The following is a 22,954-nucleotide window of genomic DNA, read 5'->3' on the forward strand; positions in this document are numbered from 1 at the left end:
CTGAAAACGAGCGAACAACTGGGAGGTATTGATGGGTGATGCCAGTCAAAACTCAGACTCCGGGAAGAGCTCCAGCGTCAGTTACGTAAAAGGGTTTAACGATCTGCTTAATTTACAAGGAAGCATAAAGGTACGCAGGGTTTGCTCTTCCATTTTGACATTTGGTGAAATCAGGTTTTCTCCCTATTCGCCCTCGCATACCTTTCCCATATTTTTGACTGAAATTACCATGAGGTTGATTTCGCTAACCATGTAATTGACAGTATGTGCTGTAAGTGGTTTATTTTGATGAGCCTGCGACAATGTTTGTAAGTCGACTGCTGGTTCGTCTGACGACCTGTTTGACGACGACCTGGCTGACAGTGGCAGCAACCTGGACGAATAAGCATTCCGTACGTGTGTAAAAGTCATCTACTTCCCTTCTCCACAGATTTTACCAAATTAGTGGTGTTCTAAAGTGGTTTACGTTAGTCTATAGCATCAGTCTATTTACGTCGTTAGCAGGTCTATTTAATAGGAATAAGTGACAAAGCTGTCGTCTCACAACTTGCCGAGAAGCGGCCGGCTCTTCTCGTATAGTTGCAAGTCCTCCAAGGTGGCCACCCCGTAGACAAACTTACCCCCAGCCTCAGTGATGATGGCGAAGGGGTTACCCTGGGCGAAGAAGGCGTCGAGCTCCTCCAAGGGAGTCCCCGGAGTTAAAACGGTATACGTTTTCGACAGCGGTTGCGGGGTGATGATCTTCGTGTTGCGGGGCGTTTTCGCTTGAGGCTGTTGCTGCTGTTCGTAGGCCCGTTTAGCCGCCTGGCTAAACCACATCATGTGGTTCTTGACCAACTCGCCCTTTTTCGGTTCGACTTCGTCGACATTAAGCACTCCAAGCAACTTCTTATTGGCTTCGTGGATGACGGGGAGGAAGGTGAACTCGCCCTCGTAGGCGGTCTCGAGCGCCTGGAGGATGGTGGTCTGCGGGTTGACTGAGATCGCCGGCTTGATGTCCAAGTCCTCGATGGTGGCGCCGCGGTAGTCCTTCATGGTGTGGGGAACCTGGGACGGTGGCAGTGGTGTATTGGGTGCTGGCACATGACTCGCACTGGTCAGAGTCAGGGATCACCAGCACAGAGAGGGACAACTAGGGAGAGGTAATGGCATATGGAAGGTTTTTGAGAGTGAAGTGAGTAGTGAGAAGTAAGAGGAGAGAGTTTGAAGGTGAAAAATTGATGGTGATCACCCGGGGTTTGGTGCCACTGATTGAATGAGAAGCAATGAGTCATTGAGACAGCTAACCAGTTGTAACTTGGTTAACCAGAAATATTGAAACACTAATAAATTCACGACAAACCTATTTTTCATGATTTAAAGTAGCAAAAATCGTCATTATTGGTGATATTGTTGTTACTGGGGTGGGTTGATCTGTGTGGCTCTCTGCAGGATCGCACGTTAGCGGAACTATACGCACCTACGGGTTTTGACTTGACACCACTTTATCTTCATACCCCAAATATGGCTAGTGGCTCTCCCGGTACGTGATAATTTTTCTAATTATCGATTTGGTTGTTGTTGGTACTAACGGTATAGGCGGAAATTTCAGAGGCTGGACTCCCACACCTCCTGAAAGAGGGTCATTCCCTTTGGACCATCTAGGCGAATGCACCGAGTATATGAACAGCTACCTCAAGTGTATGAAGTTCACCGAGAACCGCAACGCCCCCAACTGCCGCATCTTGGCCAAGCAGTACCTCAAGTGTCGCATGGACCACCAGTTGATGGAGAAGAGTGAGTGGGACACGTTGGGGCTCACCAACTTGCCTGGGGAGAAGACGGAGGAAATGAAGTTTAAGAAGGATGATGCTACTACAAGTAGTGCAACTACTACGAGTAGTAGTAGTGCTGCTACTAATGGAGGCGATGGTGGTGGTGGTACCAAGTGATTTCATGATGATCTCGAGGCTCAACCTGTATATAGACCCAAGACTGGGACATCTCAAATATATATCGAACATTTGCTTCATTACGTAGAGGTTTTTGAGAGTCATTTCACTCCGATCGCTAGTGTTTGCCAAAGTAATTACTGAAGGAGTGCGATTATAAAAATCCTGAAAGCGAGGCTAGTGTTGTTTTTTAATCTTCATCATTAATTGAGGCTTAGGGATCTGAATGCTATATCATCACTCAATCTCTCTGGTAGCTGCCTCATTAGCCACAGCAATGACTCGCACCCCGTCACTGCCTTTTGTGCACGCTTGACCAAAACACAGGGGCTGGCGCTCCAAGCCAAAGATAAGCCAAAGATGACCACAGTGAGCCAAACAGAGCCAAACTTGATCAAGACGGAAACCACCGACAACGACTATGCGAGCGACATCAAGCTGCTTGCAGGCCTGCTTAGTCGCCTTGGAATTGACTCTTCTCCTTCATCAGACCGTGATCTGGTGACAACTGTAGCAACAACGAAGCAGAATAAGATTCTCAGCACAGCGTTGGCAACCTCCCAAGGGTCTGACATGATGAAGATGATATCGCCTATGGCAATTGATGACGACCTCGTTAAGTTGTCTCAAAGTGTGGAAAATGAAGATCTCCCCAGAGGGTTCCCCGCGATTAAGTATGTGGAGGACTTAGAGGAATGGGAACAGGACGGGTTGGCGGCAATCATGAAACGAGAATCGTCGTTGGTGTCGGGTGGTATTTTCTACCACGATGCCAATTACAGCACGGCCCTGCAAATGGCGGCGTTGATCGCTCACCACCGGCCTAACGATGACGACGCTTGTGGCACTACACTCATCATCACCTCGTTGTCCAAAATCCCTCAATGGGAGTGTCATTTTGAACGGAGCTGCTATCTGGAGGACGATTTCGACGTCAAGGTGTATCAGGGTACTCACAGACACACACTGTTCTCAGCGCTCTCGAAGCATGATGTTGTCATCACTCTGTACGGCATCCTCGTGCTGGACTACCAGCAACACTTTGCCGCCACCGACCCGTCAGATGGCATGCCGGGATCCAAAGAAAAGCCCTACCGGCTGCCGTTATTTGGCCCTCGCAAGGTGTACCATCGCATCATTGTTGACGATGGTCAGCAAATCTACAAGATGACGACACTCCAGCTGCAGGCAGTGGCGGTGTTGCGAGCTCGTCATCGTATATGCCTATTGAGCAAACCGGTGATCCGCCGTGCCAGCGACTTGTACCCCTACGTGCGGTTTCTCGGGATTGCCCCTTATAACGATAAGGCGAACTTCGACACCGATATCTCGCGGCCGTTGCGGTACACCAGCTTGAAACGACTTGAGGAATTGAGGGCGCTGTTCACTCGGCTCGTGACGTTATTGAAAATCATCTATGTGAAAAATGTAGAGAATCCAAATAGTGAGAACGCCTCTGATGCCGAAGATGAAGAAGAGGCGAACACAAGCGAACTGGAAGCCGAAGATGAGGTGAAAGTAAAGGAGGAAACACCCAGCCAGGAATTAGTAAAGGAGGAAACACCCAGCCAGGAGTTACCAGCCAAGCTACCGTCACCACCCAGTAGCCCACGGAGGGCTTCTTCACCCCTGCTAAGCGATCCGTGGAACTCTGCTCTGCAGGCGCACTTGGTGATCGTGCCTCGCGGTTGGCTCGTACCACCGCTGCCGGCGTCGACGAGTGTTAGCGATGATAAACCTGTAATGCCATCTAGTCCGGTGAAAGCCTCTGATGCTGAAAGCGATGCTGAAAGCGATGATGCAGAAACTAGCGTCGTTTCCAATTCTATTGAATGAATGATTTATTATTGTGATGAGTTATACCGCTATAAAGCATGCGAACTACGAGATATGACACGTCATTTTAAGCAGCACAATTCCATCTCTGCACCGGCTCCAGTCATCTTTTGTTGATCCATTAAGTAGCTCTCACTCTAACGGCGACTGCAGCTTTTAGAAGCGCGAAGCATGAGTATCTGCTTCGGTCAGGCCTTCATTATCAAACTCCGTACAATCTGTGCAAACGTAGTAAGCTCAATTAAAACTTTCGTTGGCGGAGAACATTTGCACGACGCTATGGTAGAAGGGGTCGCGGTGGACCACTTGTTCGAACTCCACTGCTGCCACTCGTTCGGGGAAGCTCCGTTTGAGCCAGAACACAAGCCGGTCTCTTTCAAGGGTAAACTTACCCGGGAAATCCTTATAGTGTGCCGCTCGCTGCTTATATCGCGACACAAACTGGAGCACTGGCTGGCCCCGTTTTGGCCGGGTATGGAGCCACACGTGCATGTGGTGCAAGTCCTCTTCGTAGAACTGGCGGTATTGAAACAAATATTCCAAAAACTCAGGCCACAGCGGCAGCGGTTCTAGCCCCAGGCGGATCAAGTCACCGAGGTAGGTGACGCCATAAAACCCCCAATAGTGGAAGGGAACCTGGGTCGTTTGAAACAACTGCTGGATCAGCTCGAGCTTATCGCCGATGCCAGGGTCGTTAAACGTCTCGATCACCAACAGCTGGTCGATAATGGGGAGCTCAAAGAACTCCAGCGCCACAAACGTCGGCGGTGGCGCATCGACGACGAGCCGCGGGAAGTAGGTCTTTACCTGGTCGAGGATTGCCAGCGTCGTGTGGGCGTCAATGTAGCGGGAAAGCTCCAGCGGGTCCAAGTGGGTGTGGCGGAGCTTGGTGTCGATATCGTGTTTTAGAAGGCGAATCACATCGGCATCGTCAGCGCCTAGTGTTTGGGGTGTCATCGTCAGCGCCCGAAGCAACACGGGGGTCAGCAGCAGCAGCACTGCCAGTGGCGCCGTGGTCAGCGGCGCCAGCGCCACTGCCTTTTTGAGGATGGCGATCTCGTCCGATTGAGCCAGCACCACCCGTTCCAACTGCTCGAGGCGGCGCCAGAGACTGGTGGTGTCGCCGCCATTAGCGGCGCCAGCGGCGCTTTGGGCGCTTGGCGAAGAGGAAGCAAAGGACAGCGTCGTGGGACAACGAGGCAGCACACCCTCTGCTTTTACGGAGGGAGCGAGACCCAGCGGCATCCCTCAATTGACCACGCGAGACGACAGCCTACATTTTTTGAGTATTAGCCGACACCTCAGCCGGGAATGAGACGACGGCGGCGCGCTTTCCCGTTACGTCGCGCTCAGACGCGAATTCTGGGGTCGCTCGATAACAGCCAACAGTAGGTATTATAATTTCTCACTGTCAGATCACAGGCACGCGCTAGTTATAGTAAGGGGATTTACCCCTACAAACCTTATTAGCGAAGGTGAAAACGATCTATGGATTTAGGTGCAGTCCCAAAGTCTGAGGAGACGAGGCACCATATCCCCCTTTTAGGGACTGTATCTGGGACTCTGTCTCTGAGCGCCAAAAAAACGAGGCGATGCACGGGTGCACCCCATAACCTGTTTTTGTCCCCGCCGCGACGAACCGCCTTATGGACGACTGTCGCCAGGCGCCCACCACCGCAAACAAAACGGGTTTACTGGTTGACTGAGTAGTTCTCTATTGTCATTAGGGGCTGATGGATTGGGGTAGAAATATACCCTGATTTGCTAGCGGGTTCCATTGTTGTTTTCTTAGTTGCTTGCGAGGGTAGCCGGAAGCGGTAGGGGAGTTGCCTTACCAGGGATACTGCCACAAAGCCGTTTGCAAAAGCACAGGCTCGCCTACGCATGTCGGGTTATGTTAGCGTTGCGGCTGCCGGACGCATGCGAGGGGGCAGGTGTCGGTTCGAGCCTAAGTGAATCTGTGTTTGCGTGGTCCCTGGTGTAAGGGGGGGAGGTAGAAACCAACATCTGGGTCAAGGCATTCAATTTAACAGGAGTAAGAGAACGACGAGAGGGGCTGCGATTCGTAAACATGTCTTCATAATAAATAGTAGGGAAATGCAATGTTAGGGGAATTCAAAAGCCAGACGGCTTTTGTGGTGGATTTCGGTTGGAGCAGCGATCTCATCACCACGGCTTCTGAAGAGCCGAAACTGGCCGAAGTGGGCGGATCATGGAATGAAATGAGAGCTTACAACGTTTCGGTGGCGACGTCGATGTCGGGGCGTTTGTAGCCGCCTTTCATCTTTTCCGCTTCTTCTTCCAACGCCTGTTCCCATTGCTTAATCTCAGGGGGACGAGGATAGGCTAAGAGCTCATCCAACACGGCGTGTTTAGCCCCGAAAAGCTCGCTGTTGATCAATTCGTCGGCGTTAAGCAACCGCAGCACGGCGTTGGTCGATAAGAACCGCAGTTTTGCGGGGGGAAACTGGGCCATCGCCTCGGCTGCCTCCAAGTACTTGTCAAACGGGAGTTTAGCCAACGTTTCCTGGTCAAATTTACCGCCCGGGTGGGTGTTCAGCCGCACAAAGTGGAGAAACACCGGCCAGTGTTCATAAAGCAGAAACCCGTCCAACACGTCGGGCTTGACGCTCCACGCCAAGTCCGGGTTAAACTGACGCGCGACATTGGGGTTGGCAAAGTCTACGTGCGCCAGGGTATCGGTTTCGTACAGCAAATCGCACCACAACCCCACGAGCTCGTTTGCCACCAATTCGTCGTCAGTACGGAGCTGAGAGGCAATCTGGACTTTTTCTTCAGTGGGCAAGTGACACTTGCGGAAGAATTGAGCGATAAGCAACAGCAATAGCGTGTCGTCGTCGCGTAACAGCCAGGCAAAGAGTTCTCGGGGCACGGCGCCCGAGGCGACCTCGGCGGCGGGGATCTGGGCGATCTCGTCAAGCAAGGCCCCGATGTCGTCGGCGGAGGTCGCCTGGCGCTTGCGGTCAACAAGCAGCTGGTAGTCGTGCATTTAATTTGGGGTGAATATGGGTGGCGGCGGCGCTACCGGACTTTGAGTGTTCGCGTGCGGCTTGGCGACCCCAAGATCACGTGACTTACTCCCTCTGTTAAAAATTGCCTATCATCCCTCGAAGTGTACAAAAAAAAAAAAAAAAAAAAAAAAAAAANACCAACCTTGTTTACCCGCCGTAAGTTAACCGGAGAAAACACCACCGGTGCGGATTTACCAGGATATCGACGGTAGCGAAGGAAGTGAAAGTAGGGGGGAGGCCGCAAAATCAGGAATCTAGGGCTAAGGGGAAAAAGCCAATTTAACGGGCATTGTGTAACTGCACTACTTTTTCCCTTTCAAAGCTAGCTAGTATTTTTTTGGTCTCGCTGTTTCATTTTTTACTCTCGCTGCCTTTCACCCACCAAAAGGGAGTGCAGCGCTGCCCATCTGGGAACGCGCCACGCGTCTGTGGCATGAGCCCCACCAAGCGAGCTGCCCCGTCGTCTGGGGGAGGCTCAGCCAGCGTGAATCAGTACACTCTATACACTATAAGTCCTTTGTTATCCTTATCACCGTCATTCTAACCCATCTGACGTAAAGCTTATTCTCTGGGTGCTTATCTATTACTTCCCTCGAGTATTGTTTCTGTCCCCCAAATTGGTGCCCCCCCCTCGATTGTTGAATCAGATGTCGGGGCGGCCATTGTGTTGTTAATTTTTTTCTATAAATTTTTCGCGCTTCACAGCGTAATCCTTGCCGTGTACCGCTTACCTGCAGTACGAGACCTTTAAGGCATCCAACCGCCACAAGTGAGGTGCGGTGTCGCTTTTTTGCTTCCCTATACCCTCCGCCCCCCTACCCTCCCAACCCACTCAAAACTTGCTGCTCTCGCTTTTGTCTCTGGCAATCCACCATGTCTGACCTCAACAAAATCGACTCTGAGGGCACGTTGAGCGACGCTACCACCCCTCACGACGTCACCCCAGACAAGCACCATTTGACGGCCAAACAGGACCAGCCGTTGCCGTTGACGCCTCAAGAAAAACAGCAGCAGTCCCGCCACCACCCCAGGCAAGTGCTGCTGAGCTCCCACGGGTCGGCGCTGGGCCGCGCCGGCGCTGGCGTCGACCAGGCGTCGACGACGTCGGCGGGGTCTACCGACTCCAAGGCGACGAAAAAGAAGTCCCACGACGACCCGCTGGACAAAGAATACCGCGAGATCGCTAAAAAGTTGTTTAACGAAGAGTTTGTCCTGATCCAGCCCGAGGAATACACCCAATTCTTAGCCGCCAACGACGAGGAACTGCTGAAGATCCGCAACCATTACATGGACTTGTTTAAGTGGAACGCTAACTTGTTGACGCTGACACGTATGCTTTGCTCTAAGCTTTACTTGAAAGGTGAATCCCAAGAGATAGACCGCATCTTGCTGTCGTTCACTAAGCTGTACATCAAGCAGCACCAGACCAACGTGTTTTGCACCCGCAATTTTGAAAAGATCTACATCATCATCTACTCGTTGATCTTGCTCAATACGGCGTTGCACAACCTGGAATTGAACAAGAAACTGAAGATCTCCCAGGCGGACTATATCAAGAACACCTTCACCACTTTCATCCAGCAGAACCCCAAACTGCTGAAGAACTTGAGCATCAAGCAGCGCATCATCATCGAGCGCGAGCTCTCCAACTACTACGAGCTGTTGCTCAAGGACGAGTTGCACTTGAAGCAGCAGGGCGCCACCCTGACGGCATCGGCGCCCCCTCCCCGACGCGACCCGGCGGCGCTGGCGCCCCCGGCCCCCACCACCGCCACTACTACTATAACTACTCTGGCAACTGACAACGACGTCAACGGTACTGCCACCACGTCGGTGCCGACCGCAGTGTCGGTGGCGCCTCCCACCGCCGATCACCCGGAGATCCAGCGGCAGCCGCTGGGGTCGCTGATCTGGCTGACCGACACCGCCGACAACCGCCGCGCCCTGTTGGTGATGAAGCGCATGCTGTCAGCGACACTGCTGGTGCTGCAATACACCGCGGGCGGCCTGCTGCTTGGTGCCGCCGGCTCCCGGTCGCTGCGCGTCGGTTTCGGGCGTGCCCTCGCTCTGGGCGCCGTGGCTCTGCGCACCAACCTGAACCTGACGACTCTGGGACGGGTGCTGCAGATGCTGTCGATGCAGAACTTGCGGCTGCGCCGTCTCGGCGACGCAGGTGCCCCCGGGTCCCAGCTCCACAAGCGGCTGCTGCGGCTGCTGGTGGTGCTGCGCGACCTGGATCTCCACGACGACCTGTTGCTGGTGCTCCTGTTTGACACCGTCAACATCACCCGGTTGCACTTGGACCTGGGCGCCCTGGGCTCCGACGGCGGCTACCAGAACCTTGAGGATTTCAACGTTAATAACTACCAAGACGGCTACGATTTGACGTTGGAATTACAGGGTTCGCCTTACCTCAAGGAAGGGTTGTTGAAGCTTAAAGTGCTTAACAACGATGTCGGTAGCGACGGCGACGGGATCCAGGCGCCCATGCCCCTGGCTTCCACTGGTAGCACCCGTACCGGTTTCTTCCTGCTGTTCTTCCGCCAGGCCCAGGTGCCGCTGCCCCTGGTGAGAGGGCTGACACTGCTGCCGCTCGCCATCAACAAGTTCACCGAGAACTTCGTCGTGGTGCTGAAAGGGGAGCTTGCCCTCTACTCGTTTGATCCTAAGGTGATCAAAAAGCACAAGAAACCGGCAAAGAAAGTCGACGACGACGAAGTGGTGGGTGACGGTAACTGGCTCAACAATGCCGCCAACGTCGGCACTTATAACCTCTGTCTGACGGTAGCGCTGATGGAGAAACCGGTGTTGGTCACGGGGCTGAATAAGAAGATGATCCTATGGTCACTTACTTTCCCCAAGACGCTGAAGAAGCCAGCGAAGAAGTTCATCTTTGAAGCGGGTACCCGCGAGATCGCCTTGGAGTTTGTCAACGCCTGTAACTTCTGGGCGGCCAAGATCACCGCCATCCCCACGTTGGAGGAGCTGGTGCTGCTGATCGAGTACGGGTGGACGAACTTGGACGGGCTCATCGGCAACCGCGACCAATTCAAGAAGCTTAAGTATATCTCAAAGTGGGAGCCCATTCCTAAGGGGGTATACTTGCTGAACTACGTGGTGGCCAACGACGGTTCCAACGTGTTGCTGGAGACTAACGGCACCAACAACCACGCGGGGATGATGCGCCAGTTTGTTCGCACCTACAAGTACTACAACCACTTGCGCAAGGTGTACCACGAGTTCATTGGCTTGCAGAATAAGTTCTTAAACAACTTCCCCCAGAAGCTTTACGGTGGCACCAACTACTCGCGGATCATCAGCAACTACGACCAGAAGATCGCCGAGTACAAGGCCGAGCTTTTGAAGTACAAGAACTACTTGATCATCCTTGGCTTTGGCCTCCAGTTGCGGTTCGACATGGAGGAAGCCGATAAGGAGGAACGCAAACAGGCCCAGAAGGAAGGGCTCGACGTCGAGCTCATCGAGCCTAACCTCGACGAAGAAGAACCGGAAGAAGACGACGATTTGACCAAGTTGGTTAAAGCCGAGATCCGCAAGTTGTTCATTAACATGAAGGACGTGCTGAAGTACATCCCCTCGTTCCAGGCGAGCAAGCTGCTTACTGATTTGACCTCGGCCCACCACCGTCCTCTCGACGACGACTACCACTCCATCCCTCCCGTCACTGCCCCGACGCTGTACACGTTGTCTCAGTACCGTGACAACGAGCTGCCCATTAACCAATTGATGCACCAGACGCTGGACGGCCCTTACCCCGCTGGTACCATCATTGAAGAAGAAGAGCGCGAGGAGGCAAGCGAGGAGACGACCCCGACGAACCTGTTCGAGACACTGAAAAAGCTCGGCATCGAGACCGCCGTCCACGTGGTGGCGATGTAACGACGACCGAGATAGATATATACCCATGTTTATGAAATACTCTAATTGTGACCACCTGTAGCACGAGCAAGGAATGGTGTGCATAAGCCATTGCCACATTCTCTAGTCATCTCCGTAAACCAGCTATTATTATTAGACTGTTCTGAACTTCAATGGATGAAAAATTAGCTACAACAGCCTTAAATCACCTGCTATCCTCAAGGCTCAGTAGCTGAAGTACTGCTATTATAGCTTTAGAGTATTTTTACTCCCGAATACATGAATCAATCCATATTGTATTTCTTAGGTGAACCTGTTTGGCTGAGGACTGACTTAGGCGTCGCGGTAGATTTAATGAAAGTTAGTGTAGCCACCGTCCTGGTGTCACCACCAGCGATTGGTACTACTCCAAAAAAAATCAACCAATCACTATTTTTTGATTTATTGTTGATAAAACTTCACTGTTACATCTATAACTTGACATCTGGCGATGAATTGGTTGATGTGATGATGTATCTGCGCGAATACTGAGTGGACCCCCTAAGTGCATGTGCATACTGCATATAGTTAAAGATACCCCCGATAGCAAACTTTACGAAAAATGGTCCCACTGCGAAAAGAATAAAGTCGAAGGTAGTTTTGGCTCCTATGATGCCAACGAGACTGCTCTCGTTGGGTTGACTCTTCTGGAGGCGGTGCTACACCCCTTTTTAGGTGTCTTTTCAAAATAAAAAAACTTGAAAAGCGTGACCGCAAAAACTTCAAAAACGCGCCCTTCGCCCTCAATTTCCTATCGACCCAGACAAGTTAGACCATAGGTGTGTTAACAAATGTTACTCACAAAAGTGCAAAGAACAACATATATCGGTGGCACCAAATGGCGTTTGAAAAAGTATGCCAGTTTTTGAAAATCAAAAACTTCAAACGCCATTTTTATTTTTCTAGCAAAATCCTAATTTTTAAAATTGCTAATTTTGATCTTTTGGGGGTCGAGTCTGACTAAACTGGCCACGGCGATTACAATCAGCTATGTCTTAACGTTCCACCATCTAAACTCATGGCTTTAGAGAATCGTGATAAACTTGTCAAATTCATCTCGTACTCGCTAGCCTGCATACAAGGTGAGCGCTAGACGAGATGTAAACAAAATGCATACTTGTAAATGCAAGATGCGATCAAAGCCCGAACGGCGATGAAGTGACTGATTTAGATGTGTAGAGGTTCGTTAGGTGAAGCGAGGATGTTTGTTTGTTTCATGTCGAAGTAAACGTGGGAGAGGACACTGAACAGTCTGTCCAATGATTGTATTCATGAGTGTCCTATTAAATTATATAACTTTGGACCTCGAAGCCCTTCAAATCATTAGGCGCAAGTGTGACCAGTATTTCAATTCCAGATTGTCCTAGTCGACACTGTAACCAGCAGAATCCCTAAGAAGTTATCACGATCTCATTGACAGCTCCACTTTTATGCATCAATTGGATGATCACTTGGTCTCTTTGGTCCAGAGAGTATAATTATAGGTGAAGTCCCCTTCAGTGATGTCCCGGTCAAGCGCGTGCCCCACCACAGCTTCCAATTGCGACAGAGGTTGTTGGTGCCACTGGCTCCAATCAAAGTCCAAAAACGTATCCATTGCCACCTCGGGGTTAGTCAGAGTAACCTCAGTAAGGTAAAGATGGGTCACCCGTGGATCAGACGCCAACGTATTATAAATTTGAGCTCCACCAATGACAAACACGTTATCGACGTTTAACAGGTCAAGCTTCGCCAACGCCTCGTCAAATGACTTAGCGTAGATGACATTATCGACTTTGTTGCCTTCAGGAACCGATCTCGAGAGAACGACGTTGATTCGATCGGGTAATGGTCGGAATTTCGCGGGGATCAGCTCCCACGTCTTGCGCCCCATCACCACGGCGTTATTCCCCAACGACGTCACCTCTTTGAAGTAGCGGATCTCCTGCTTGAGCCGCCACGGCATCTTCCCTTGGTAACCAATACCGTACAGCGGCTTAAGCGCCGCCACGATCATCAGGATCACGGGTTTCTTCGAGGCCATGGTGACGCGTGTGGGTATATACGACGCGCGGTGCGAAATAGGAAATGACACCGGGAGGGCTGTCGCACTGCAACGTTGTGTTGAGGAAGAATTTGTGAGATCCAAATAAATCCAAGCCGTACTCTGATGGCCCACCACTGACGTCCAAATTGATAAGGGTTCTACAAATAATAGTTAAGTCCAAATATTGTACTGAGATATAGACATATAAAGTAAACCATCACCCGATTGAGGAAGTTACGGGGATAACTGTATAGTTGATGGTTATAGCTTTAAACAAAACCACTGGGGGGTTCCCTTTTATATAAGAGGGACAGGAAAATTTGACTGCTAGAACAAGTAAATGCACCTGTGAGCTGTTTCACGCTCGACAGCACCGCCATTGTCATTATTGTCTAAAGAGACATTTGGGAACATCCACGATTACCTAAGCGCCAAGAACTGGGCTATGGGGCTATTTCTCATATTTACGTACAACCCAGCCGCTTCGATAAAGCTATTTTAGAGTAACCCTATTGACCGTCTCTTGAACAAGTTAGACTAGCTTCACTAAAGGCATTATCACTCATTTGAATCGTTTAAATAGCTACACTCTGATGTGAAAAATTCGAACTGACGACACCACATGATTAAACCCACGTCGTACTCATCATTACTAAATTACTGACAACAAAGCAAGAAAATTTCGTTCACTATCTAATCCGCTTGACTCCGATGGAGTATTGATCTATGCAAGGAACACGCCTAGTCCCAGTCGCACGTCTGTAAGCCGCAGCAAGCGAAACAATCGGATAATCGGATCAATTATATGGTTCCACCATGACTCTAGTATACGTGGCGATCGTGCTCTTTTCAGTGCTTGTTGGTCTCCGAGCTCGACTTGCCTGGCGCCGGCGCCAGCTTCAGCGCCAATGGCGTACCGCTCCGCTAGGGGTAGTGGAACAAGACCACTGTTTTGGCTATATCAATATGGTTAACCTCGTCAAGCATACCGCTGCTGGCACCTACTACGAGAATAGTCAGCGGATCGTGGACGCCAACCCGCAGTTGAAAACGCTGTCGATGTACGTGGCGGGCCAGCCCGTGATCGTCACCCTTGACCCGGAGAACATCAAGGCGATGCTTGCCACCCAGTTTACGCTGTTCCATTTGGGCAAACGCCACCTGATATTCTATCCGTTATTGGGCAACGGCGTGTTTACTCTTGATGGCGAGGGATGGAAGCATCTGAGACAAATCCTTAGACCACAGTTCCACCGGGACCAGATTGTTGATGTGCTGATGTTCGAGTCCCACGCCCACCACTTGATCCAGGAGATCAAAAATAGTAAACCGGGCGCCGTGGTCGACTTACAACCGCTATTCTTCAGTCTTACCATGGATGTGGCTACCGAATTCCTCTTTGGTGAATCGGTGAACAGTCTCGGCCAGAAACAATTACCCTTTTCCGAGCTGTTTACTAAGGCCCAGGAAAAGCTTACCTTCCGCTTCGTCCTCCAGGACATGTACTTCCTCGGCGACGGGCCCCAGTTCCGCAAACACTGCCGCACCGTCCACGAGCTTGCCGACCACTATGTCGAACGAGCGCTTGCGCAACTGGACACAAAGACTGAGGGGAAATACACGTTTTTGAACGAGTTGGTGAAGCAGACACGCGACCCCAAAGTGCTTAGAGACCAGGCCCTCAATATTTTGCTTGCGGGGAGAGATACTACGGCGTCGACGCTTCTGTTCCTCTGGTACGAGCTCGGACGGAACCCCGAGATTTACACCAAATTAAAGGATGAAGTTGATCAACGGTTTGCCGAGGCTGATAGTGTCACGTTTGAGTCGCTTAAAAGAGCACCGTATCTCCAGCAGGTGCTTAAAGAAGTGCTTAGAATGTACCCCATTGTTGCCGAAAACGTCAGGTTTGCTGCTGAAGATACCACGTTGCCTCGCGGTGGTGGTAGTGATGGCTCCCAGCCGATCTTCGTGGCTAAAGGTACTAATATCACCTACTCGCCGTGGTGTATGCACCGAGACCGCGACGTTTACGGTGACGATGCCAATGTTTTCCGACCGGAAAGATGGGTCGACCTTAAGAATCCAGGATGGGCGTATTTGCCGTTTAACGGGGGGCCCCGAGTGTGTTTGGGACAGCAGTTTGCCCTTACTGAGTTGGCGTTGGTGACGGTACGCATGGTGCAAGCGTTTCCACAGGGGCTCCCCTTTAGTGGAGACTCGACCTATCCGCCGTTGAAGCACGTCTCCCTCACCATCAGCCTCAAACAAGGGTGTCCCGTTAAAGTTACTTAGTGTCTGCTCAACACAAACAATCTGAGATAGCCAAGATCTGAGTCGACGATATTTTCATCAATAAAACAACTGTATCGAAATAATCAATCTTGGGAATGAATCTCAACCATTGTCGTAGCTTCTACTTCGTGTTGTCAGTCAACAACATCCACTCAGACGCTTACAAATATAAAAGAAGATTCATATATCAGGCTATATCCTAAGCGGCGTGGAACTTTTCCCATTGCCAGATGCCGGGGTTAACCAATTGGTTATCGTTCTCGACAAACAACGTCCCGCCGTTGGCCCCTTGCGACGTCAACGAGTGGAGGTAGAACAAGAACTTGTCGGGCAGGAACCCGTTGGCCTTCCAGTCGCTTTGCACTTCGGCGAGCGCCTCGGCCTGGTCGATCGACTTCACCACATTCAAGGACTTGCCGTGGTTCTTGGCCCACGTCTGTTGCACTTCCTCGGGAGTGACTTGGTCCGACTCCACTCTCACCACGTCGGGGAGCTTAGAGTAGTCCAGAGCGGTGACGAGCGCCGCAACAACTTTGCCGACGTCACCAGTAGCAGTCACCGAGATCTTCTGCTTAGGGTTACCACGCTGCGTCACCAGCCCGTCGCTGTCCACGCCGTAGTGGCCAACAATCTCGTAGCTAAACCCGTTGGGGGAGTGGAACAAGCTGGTAAACACGTCGACCACTTTGATGCCCAAGGCGCGGACCGCTTTGGAGTGGTCGGTCTTCACCAGCAAAAACCCGGGCAAAATCTGTTGCGCCCGGGGGACATCGACTCCAAACTGCGACGGGACGTAGAGCTTGGGCTTCACTTGCTTCAACACTGCTTCAATGCCGGCGTACACTTGCGGGAAGGGCGCATTGAGCCCCACGATAGCGTCGACCCCATTAAGAGCAGCGACCACTTGGGGCACCTGGTCGTGGTTGGAAATATCCGCAATCACGTACTCGACGCCATTGTGACGTTGTTTGGGTTCCTCGCGCGTCACCACCGTAATCAGGCCCACTTTGGATTTAAAGGTGGCCAGGGTAAGCGCGTCGATAAGGGGCTGGGCGAGTAAACCGTTGGCACCGAAGATAGCAATTGAGGCAGTCATTGTTTTAAGGATTTGTAGATTGTGTAGTGAAGAACAAGTGACCGAGAATAGTGGAGAATTTATAGAGGAAAAGTGTGTATGGTGCCACAGTGGCTAATGGCCCCGATGGTTATGATGTTTGTCAGCGGTAACGTTGACAGCTTACTTATCAGTTACGGTCACGTGAGCAGATCTTCAAATTAGTAATGGACGGTCGGCGTGTGTACAGGATAATTTGTCGATTTTGGCGAAATACCACTTGCAACTTTACGTAAATGAGGCCTTCGTCTCCTTGATTACGCTATTAGCAATCAAACGGTTCACGTAATCATCTCAATTGGCACGGTAATGTAAATCGGAGAACCAGACTTATGATGTGATTGATTGCGCCACAGTGGTTAGACTTTAGGGGGGACGACTGTCTGGATGTCGTGAAATTGAGGGGAGCGTAACCACAGGCAAATTAATTGCCGAATCGGCTTTTTCGGAGGAACGCCAGACAATGAGTTATTTTGTATCCAACATCAGGGAACACTCATAGTACGATACAGATGATTAGTCTATCGGTTTCACATTTCTAGCTATATATAAACGGTCTATTAAAACAACGCTAGTGTTGGGCGATGTCAGCGGGGTCCGAGTTCATGAAGAAGTACTTCGTCACCAACTCCACCGCCCACGACCCGAAGAAGTCGAGCAAAAGCAGCCCCGTCAACTTCACCTTGAACTCGGTGGTCATGGGGACAAACTTCATCGCCTCGTTGAGCTCGGGGACGAATTCGGTGGCCCCGGCGAGGGCGAGGGCCGCCACCCCGATCAACCCGTAATACATCCCCTTATTATCGCTGATGCGTTCGCGGAAGGGGTAACCCTGGTAATTGACGGCAAACGTCAGCACCTGTTGCGCCAATTGCAAGAGGAACATCGCCGTGTTCAAGAGCGAGGGGCTGAACTCCTTTTCCAAATCGACTTGCGGTTCTCTCGGCTCCAAAATGTACACTTCTCTCGCCATGTACACTAAGGTGATGATATGGATGGCGAACTGGCCCAAAATCAGCCCCATGATGTACTTGTTGAAGATCCCGGGCATCGGCCGTTGCGACGACAACTTCTCCAACGGCTTGGCTCTCAGCACCAGGAGGAAACACACCGAGATCAAGATCCCCAGCACCGTGGCTTGCGAGTCGCCAAACTTGATCCCGGCCAAGTACAATACGGAAAGCGAGTAGGCCGAGATAAGACAGTTAAGCGCCAAGATCTTGTACATCTGGATCGTCAGCACCAACGCGCACCGCCCTTGTCTGATGATGTGGGTCACCGCCGACACGTTGGCGAGCTTCGACGTGAACGGAGCCGCCACCAGGGCATCACCCAACTTGAGTTTGGGGGCTTCGTCCTCGTCGGCGTCGTTGAGGGCCCCCAAAAGCGCGTCGGCCATCAGCGCCTGGGCGCCGGAATCGTTGGTGATTTTAAGCGGCTGGTTAGCCTTGACGGCAGCGGCGACGGCCGCTCTCAACTCGTCGGTGATTTCCACGCCACGGGCAGCCACCGCTTCCAAGTACTTAGGGTTCAGCACCCCGGGAGGGTACATGTGAGCGATCGCCAAGGGCACGGGGGGCACCGGCTGGTTCCAGTTGGTCATGATTCTCACTTGCTTTTCGTAGACCTTCATTTGCGCTTCCGTCTTCTTCTGTTCGGCGATCTTCTTCATCCCATCCTCGGTCCCGTTAAGCAACGCCACCCCGATGTGGGCCTGCTTTAAGGCACCGACGTCGTTGGTACCGTCACCACACATCAACGTGTTGTAGCCGGCGTCCTTGTACAGATTAATAATGAACTCCTTTTGCAGCGGCAGCACCCGGGCGTACACCCACGAGTGGCGCAACAATTTAGCAATTTGCGGGTGGCTGGTGAGGTGGGTTAAAGCGTAGCCAGTAACACACACGTCGTACTTGTCGAACAAAGTGACGTCGAGCTTGTCGTCCAGCGAGAACGGGATCACCACCAGCTCGTCGACGTTGCGCCACACTAAGTTGTGGTGTTCCTCGGTGGCGTGGTGGTCTTCAGGGGCATCCAAGATGAGCACGTCCTTGGCGGGGTCGCAGATGGCGACGGCTTTAGCGACGTGGACGGCGGTAAGCGGGTTGTCACCGGTGATCATCACCAGGCGGTGGCTCAGTTCGTTAAGCATGGCGATCGTCTTGACGGCGTCGGGCTTAAGCGGGCAGTAGAACACGATGAAACCGGCAAAGTGGAGGTCCAGTTCGACGTCTTCGCGGTCGACTTTGGTGACATTGACGCTGGCGTCGAGATACTTGTAGGCAAGGGCCAACACTCTCGACCCCAGACGGGTAAACAGCTTGTAGACGGCGTCGTAGTTGGCAGGAGCGTCCACCACCATCTTGGCAATAGTTTCCGGGGCACCTTTAACGGCGACAAAGTTCTTCTTATCGGGCATATCCTTCAGGGTGATCAGGGCGACGGTGGCCGACCGCTTAAGTGCCAGCGAGAACTGGAACCGGCGCAAGATCTTCGCCTTGTGCTTATCCTTAGTGACGGTATCCTTTTCGCCGACGATCCATTTCGCCAGCTTTAACGTCGTCTTTTCCATAGGGTCACCAACGACTTCGCCGTCATCTAACTTGACAAGAGCGTGAGCGGTACCCAAAACAAATTGAGTAGTAACGGGAGCTTCGTCGACGGTGTACAAGTGGTGCAAGTCTTCCAGGTTAGGGTTGAGGCCGGCAAGCCCTTCGAAGTTGAGGTCTTCGGCGGTTAACGTCCCGGTCTTGTCAAAGCAGCACACGTCTAAACGGCCGGCCAAGGGGATGCGGAAGGGCTCGGTACAGTAGACAAAGAACTTAAGCAACAGTTGCAACGACAGGTTAACTGCCATCGTCAATTCCATAGGCAATTCAGGAGGGACCACCAGGGTGATAATAAGGATACAGTCCAAAATAAGCTTCGATTGGATGCGGCCCATCTTGGTGCCTTCCACCCACACGTACCACGAAGCGACAATGGCGAATTGAAGCAAGAACAAGATGAACATAAACGCTTCTTTGTTACCCACCAGCACCCGTTCCAGCGAGAAGATCATCATCCGCACAAGCAGGCCTTGCATCGTTTCGAACCCGGTCTTGCACACGTAGGCAAGCGCCCCCTTATCGGGAGCGGCGGGGATAGAGGACAGGGCTGCCGGGGTCACCTGGAGGGCCATCGTCCCCCCGTGGAGGAGCGAGTTCTTGTCGAATCCTTCCGGGTCAAACTTTTCCGAGCTGGGACGCAATTTAATCGATTCCTTAAGCAAAGGGGTCAGTTCACCACTCAACATGGCTTCGTTGACGATCGCCTCGCCGTCCAAAAGCAATAAGTCACAGGGGAGGGCCAGTTCTTCACTGGTACGTACCACCAGCACCACGTCGCCAGGTAAGAGGTCGTCGGTACCTTTTTGCATCCATTTGTGGTCACGGTAGACGTAGATAGGGTAGGGCTTGATCCCCATCTGCTGGAACTCCAGCATCGTCACCCGGCGCTGAAACACCGTCAGCATCTCAAACGCCACGAGGACAAACAACGAGAAGAGCGAGTAGTACCACTGTTCGTCCATACACCATAACGCGACACAGAAGATCTGGAACACAAAGAACGGCGCCACCGCGTGCTCTTTAAACAACTCCATAAACGTGGGCACGGGAATATCAAACTTGTTGGTGCCGTACACTTTCGTCAAACCAGCCAATTCTTCAGATTTAAGCCCCTTCAGTTGTTGGAACACCTCGAGACGGGGCTTTTCGTCGACAACAAACTTTGGCGGGGCAAAGTTGTCCAGCTTAGGTTGCCACAAATGGCGTCTCTTTTGGAATAAAAACAGCGTTTGATCGGGGGAGCGCAAGATCTCGCAGATTTCGGCGACGCCGGTGTTGGCGATGGGGTCGATCTTGATGTATTTCGCCTCGTCCACCGTCTTGACGACGGAGTAATTGAACCGCTGGGCAATGTCCAAGTTCCAGTAGGGCATCAACCAAAACAACAAGTTGATGGAGATGATGGTGATCAAGTAGACAAAGGTCCATTCCGAACCCTTAATGTACTCGTCGTAGTGGTTGAGGTAGACCTGGAGGAATAATGGGTAGATCACGGTGAACGGCCACACGTAGGGTCGTTTCCATAGGGGCTTGCTGACGAGCAACGTCAGCGACGCCACCGTGGGGTTGTCCACGTATTGGTTCATGGTGGTGAAAAATCTCCGGCGGTAAGGGCGCGGCCCCTGTTATACGGTGTCTCTTGTGGCGCTACCATCCGAAGTTCCACCGCCTTCCACTGGGTAAACTACCGAAAATGATGACAAAATATATGGTGGGTTTTACTATAGTTTTCTCTAGCTTTCGGTTGGTGTGGTTTTGGTGTTTTTTCAACGATTTTTTCTGTCTAATCTATACGATATCTTCTATGGTTATCGTGGCTATCGCTCTCACCCCAGAGAGAAAAAAGGAGCGGTGCCAGCCGCCCCTCCCCACACACGTAGCGACACGTAGATGAAGACAAATTGGAATATGTTATCATAATTTTGGGAGTTTTTGTTCTTTGGCATTGTAGGGTTGACTAAAACGAATAACGATCTTCGTGATTGCTTTTGGTGATTCAGACACACCCGGTGGCGTTTGGGTGGCGAGCGTTTGTGTCACGTATTAGGTTTTTGGATGCCGTGCGCACAGACACCGAGATGAGGCAGTCCACAATCAATTAAATTCTTTATGTATTAACTGTTCGATTCTAATGTACATGAATGCTAACCCGCTTACATCCCCCGGAACTGGTTGCGGCCACCACTGCGGCGTTCCTTCAGCGCTCTCGGCTTCGCCCGCCCTTGCTTCTCTTCGTCGCGCTCGACCTCCCGCTTCGACGGCTTCTTCTTAGGCACAAACGTGATTTCGGCTTCGCCGCGGGCGTGGCGACGCACTCTCAGGTCGCGGTTAGGCTTGGGTTTATGGATACGAGCCGCCTGGTCGCCCAACGTGAGTTCCTTCGTCTTCTTTTGGGGTTCAGCCGCCTTCATCTCGTTCATAAACTTGGTGGCTTCCTCACGCTCCTTTTGGATTCTCGCCATCTTCTCCCGCACCTTCTGCTTATTGGCATCGTCTTCTTCAGCCTCCGACTCCAGACTCAGCTCGTCGTCGGAGTTGACTTCCATCATATCTTCTTCTTCGACAGCGGTCAACCCTCTCGGCTTATTCTCAGGTTTACCCACCGGGTTCAATTGCTTGTAGTCATGTGACAGCTCATCAATAGCGAAATCAGGGTTCTCAAAGAGTTCCTTGAACCGGTCGTCGTTGACCACCAGCTCGGCGGCATCTTCACCTTGCTTCTCCAGCAACTTCTTCGCCAAGTCCTTATTGACTTTAACCTTAGTATTGGTAATAGCACCCGTAGACCGGATCCGCAGTTCACGTTCCTTTTCAATCCGCTTACGGATGTCACGTTCACGCTGGTCTCTAAGCGAGTTGGGGTTGGCGATAAGCGACACCTTGTCGTACAACTCGTTGTCGATGAAGAACCCGTGCATGTACAGCCGCATCACCTTGGTGCCTACTAAGTGGGCCAAGTTGAGTTTCTTGACTTCGTCGGCGGTGATGAATCGGTAGTTCAGGTACACCAGGGCCAGTGGCTTTTCTTCAAGTTCTTCGGTGACGTTATCGAGGAACGAACACCATTTGGGAGCAGGCCCCAAGTTGGGGATGTAGTAAGTGTGCATGGCAATCCCTTCGTTAGCCATGAAAAACATCCCCGAGTCAGGCACCCAGCAGATATCGTTGATGTCGACGTTGGGTTCCATCAGGGCGAACGGCTTGCCGTTATTGCGGTCCCAGATCTTGGCGATACGCTTGTCACACGAAAGCACCCGTTCACCAGGGAGCCAAATCAAGTTCTTGATGCTATAGCCGTAGCCTTGGTCCTTAACCACCAGGGGAACCGAAGTACGGAGATCGTAAAGCAACGAGTTGCCGTCAGAAGTACCGACGGCAAAGTTGAGCCCGTCATCACGGAACTTGAGGGCGGTGACTTGGTTCTGGTCGTTGACCATCAATTTGGCTGCTCGCAGTCTCAGTCGTGGGTCCCAGAACTCCACCGTACCTTCTTCAAGCCCCACCCCGACGAGCCCGTGGGCGGACGAAATGTCGACACAGTTGGCCCCTTGGTCGGTCTCTAACGTGTAAGGGTTGAGGAACCGGCCCTGCTCCAAGTTTAGCCGGTACACTTCGTTGCCCAGCGCCGCCACAAGGATATCGGTGTTCACGGGGTTATAAGTCAACGCACGCCCAAACTTGGGGATTCTCGTTTTGTAGTGGATGCCACCTTTGGTCTGGAACTCAAGGTGACGGTCGTTTTGCAAATGGACCAGCTTGGTCCAGTCGTCGCTCAAGATGACGAAATCGATGTTCTCACTATCGGTGTGACGGTCGAACTTGAGCGACAAGTTGGCCAAGTCGTACACGTGGATCTGGGGCTTATAAGTCCCCGTCGCCATCGCGTACTGCCCATCGGGAGTCACTTTAATCTTGTTGGAGGCCTCTTCGAACTCAAAGTCCTGGACAAGCTCGATCCGGTTCTGGTAGTCAAGATCGTTTTTAAGGGCCCGTTTCCGCTTCTTGGCAATCCAGTCGGGAAGCAGCCGCGCAACATTGGACCCTGACACTTGGTACACCAGCACGTTGCCGGCGGTGGTCAGTTTAAGCACCATGGTGGCGAGGTATGGGGATGTGAGTTTGCGAAGGTGAGGTCTGGCGTGAGCGTGATGGCCTGGCGCGATGAGATATCGTCACCGCGGGCTCGTAATATC

General features: G+C 51.9%; 11 protein-coding genes across 11 annotated transcripts; 4 read left to right on the forward strand and 7 right to left on the reverse strand. All coding sequences in view use genetic code 12, as the record gives it.

Moving 5' to 3' along the window:
- Positions 1–540: 540 nt before the first annotated feature.
- On the reverse strand, positions 541–1,035 carry DIURU_005103 (uncharacterized protein; the record flags this gene model as incomplete). Its single annotated transcript, XM_034158049.1, has 1 exon — positions 541–1,035. The coding sequence occupies one exon, from the start codon at positions 1,033–1,035 to the stop codon at positions 541–543; it is 495 nt and encodes a 164-aa protein (XP_034010100.1).
- A 626-nt stretch (positions 1,036–1,661) lies between these two features.
- COX19 (Cox19p) lies at positions 1,662–1,931 on the forward strand (the record flags this gene model as incomplete). Its single annotated transcript, XM_034158050.1, has 1 exon — positions 1,662–1,931. The coding sequence occupies one exon, from the start codon at positions 1,662–1,664 to the stop codon at positions 1,929–1,931; it is 270 nt and encodes an 89-aa protein (XP_034010101.1).
- Positions 1,932–2,291: 360 nt separating this feature from the next.
- Positions 2,292–3,767, forward strand: DIURU_005105 (uncharacterized protein; the record flags this gene model as incomplete). Its single annotated transcript, XM_034158051.1, has 1 exon — positions 2,292–3,767. One exon carries the CDS (start codon positions 2,292–2,294, stop codon positions 3,765–3,767), a length of 1,476 nt encoding a protein of 491 aa, XP_034010102.1.
- A 237-nt stretch (positions 3,768–4,004) lies between these two features.
- Positions 4,005–5,012, reverse strand: DIURU_005106 (uncharacterized protein; the record flags this gene model as incomplete). The annotated part of the gene is made up of 1 exon (XM_034158052.1): positions 4,005–5,012. One exon carries the CDS (start codon positions 5,010–5,012, stop codon positions 4,005–4,007), a length of 1,008 nt encoding a protein of 335 aa, XP_034010103.1.
- Positions 5,013–5,997: 985 nt separating this feature from the next.
- HSM3 (Hsm3p) lies at positions 5,998–6,777 on the reverse strand (the record flags this gene model as incomplete). Its single annotated transcript, XM_034158053.1, has 1 exon — positions 5,998–6,777. The coding sequence occupies one exon, from the start codon at positions 6,775–6,777 to the stop codon at positions 5,998–6,000; it is 780 nt and encodes a 259-aa protein (XP_034010104.1).
- An 895-nt stretch (positions 6,778–7,672) lies between these two features.
- DIURU_005108 (Arf family guanine nucleotide exchange factor) lies at positions 7,673–10,699 on the forward strand (the record flags this gene model as incomplete). The annotated part of the gene is made up of 1 exon (XM_034158054.1): positions 7,673–10,699. The coding sequence occupies one exon, from the start codon at positions 7,673–7,675 to the stop codon at positions 10,697–10,699; it is 3,027 nt and encodes a 1,008-aa protein (XP_034010105.1).
- A 1,465-nt stretch (positions 10,700–12,164) lies between these two features.
- On the reverse strand, positions 12,165–12,740 carry DFR1 (dihydrofolate reductase; the record flags this gene model as incomplete). Its single annotated transcript, XM_034158055.1, has 1 exon — positions 12,165–12,740. The coding sequence occupies one exon, from the start codon at positions 12,738–12,740 to the stop codon at positions 12,165–12,167; it is 576 nt and encodes a 191-aa protein (XP_034010106.1).
- Positions 12,741–13,559: 819 nt separating this feature from the next.
- On the forward strand, positions 13,560–15,038 carry DIURU_005110 (cytochrome P450; the record flags this gene model as incomplete). Its single annotated transcript, XM_034158057.1, has 1 exon — positions 13,560–15,038. One exon carries the CDS (start codon positions 13,560–13,562, stop codon positions 15,036–15,038), a length of 1,479 nt encoding a protein of 492 aa, XP_034010107.1.
- Positions 15,039–15,237: 199 nt separating this feature from the next.
- Positions 15,238–16,134, reverse strand: DIURU_005111 (uncharacterized protein; the record flags this gene model as incomplete). The annotated part of the gene is made up of 1 exon (XM_034158058.1): positions 15,238–16,134. The coding sequence occupies one exon, from the start codon at positions 16,132–16,134 to the stop codon at positions 15,238–15,240; it is 897 nt and encodes a 298-aa protein (XP_034010108.1).
- A 589-nt stretch (positions 16,135–16,723) lies between these two features.
- SPF1 (ion-transporting P-type ATPase) lies at positions 16,724–20,347 on the reverse strand (the record flags this gene model as incomplete). The annotated part of the gene is made up of 1 exon (XM_034158059.1): positions 16,724–20,347. One exon carries the CDS (start codon positions 20,345–20,347, stop codon positions 16,724–16,726), a length of 3,624 nt encoding a protein of 1,207 aa, XP_034010109.1.
- Positions 20,348–20,914: 567 nt separating this feature from the next.
- ENP2 (ribosome biosynthesis protein) lies at positions 20,915–22,855 on the reverse strand (the record flags this gene model as incomplete). The annotated part of the gene is made up of 1 exon (XM_034158060.1): positions 20,915–22,855. One exon carries the CDS (start codon positions 22,853–22,855, stop codon positions 20,915–20,917), a length of 1,941 nt encoding a protein of 646 aa, XP_034010110.1.
- Between the last annotated feature and the right edge of the window lie 99 nt (positions 22,856–22,954).

Source organism: Diutina rugosa, assembly GCF_008704595.1.
Source record: "Diutina rugosa strain CBS 613 chromosome Unknown scaffold38_size132560, whole genome shotgun sequence".
Lineage (NCBI taxonomy): Eukaryota > Fungi > Ascomycota > Pichiomycetes > Serinales > Debaryomycetaceae > Diutina > Diutina rugosa.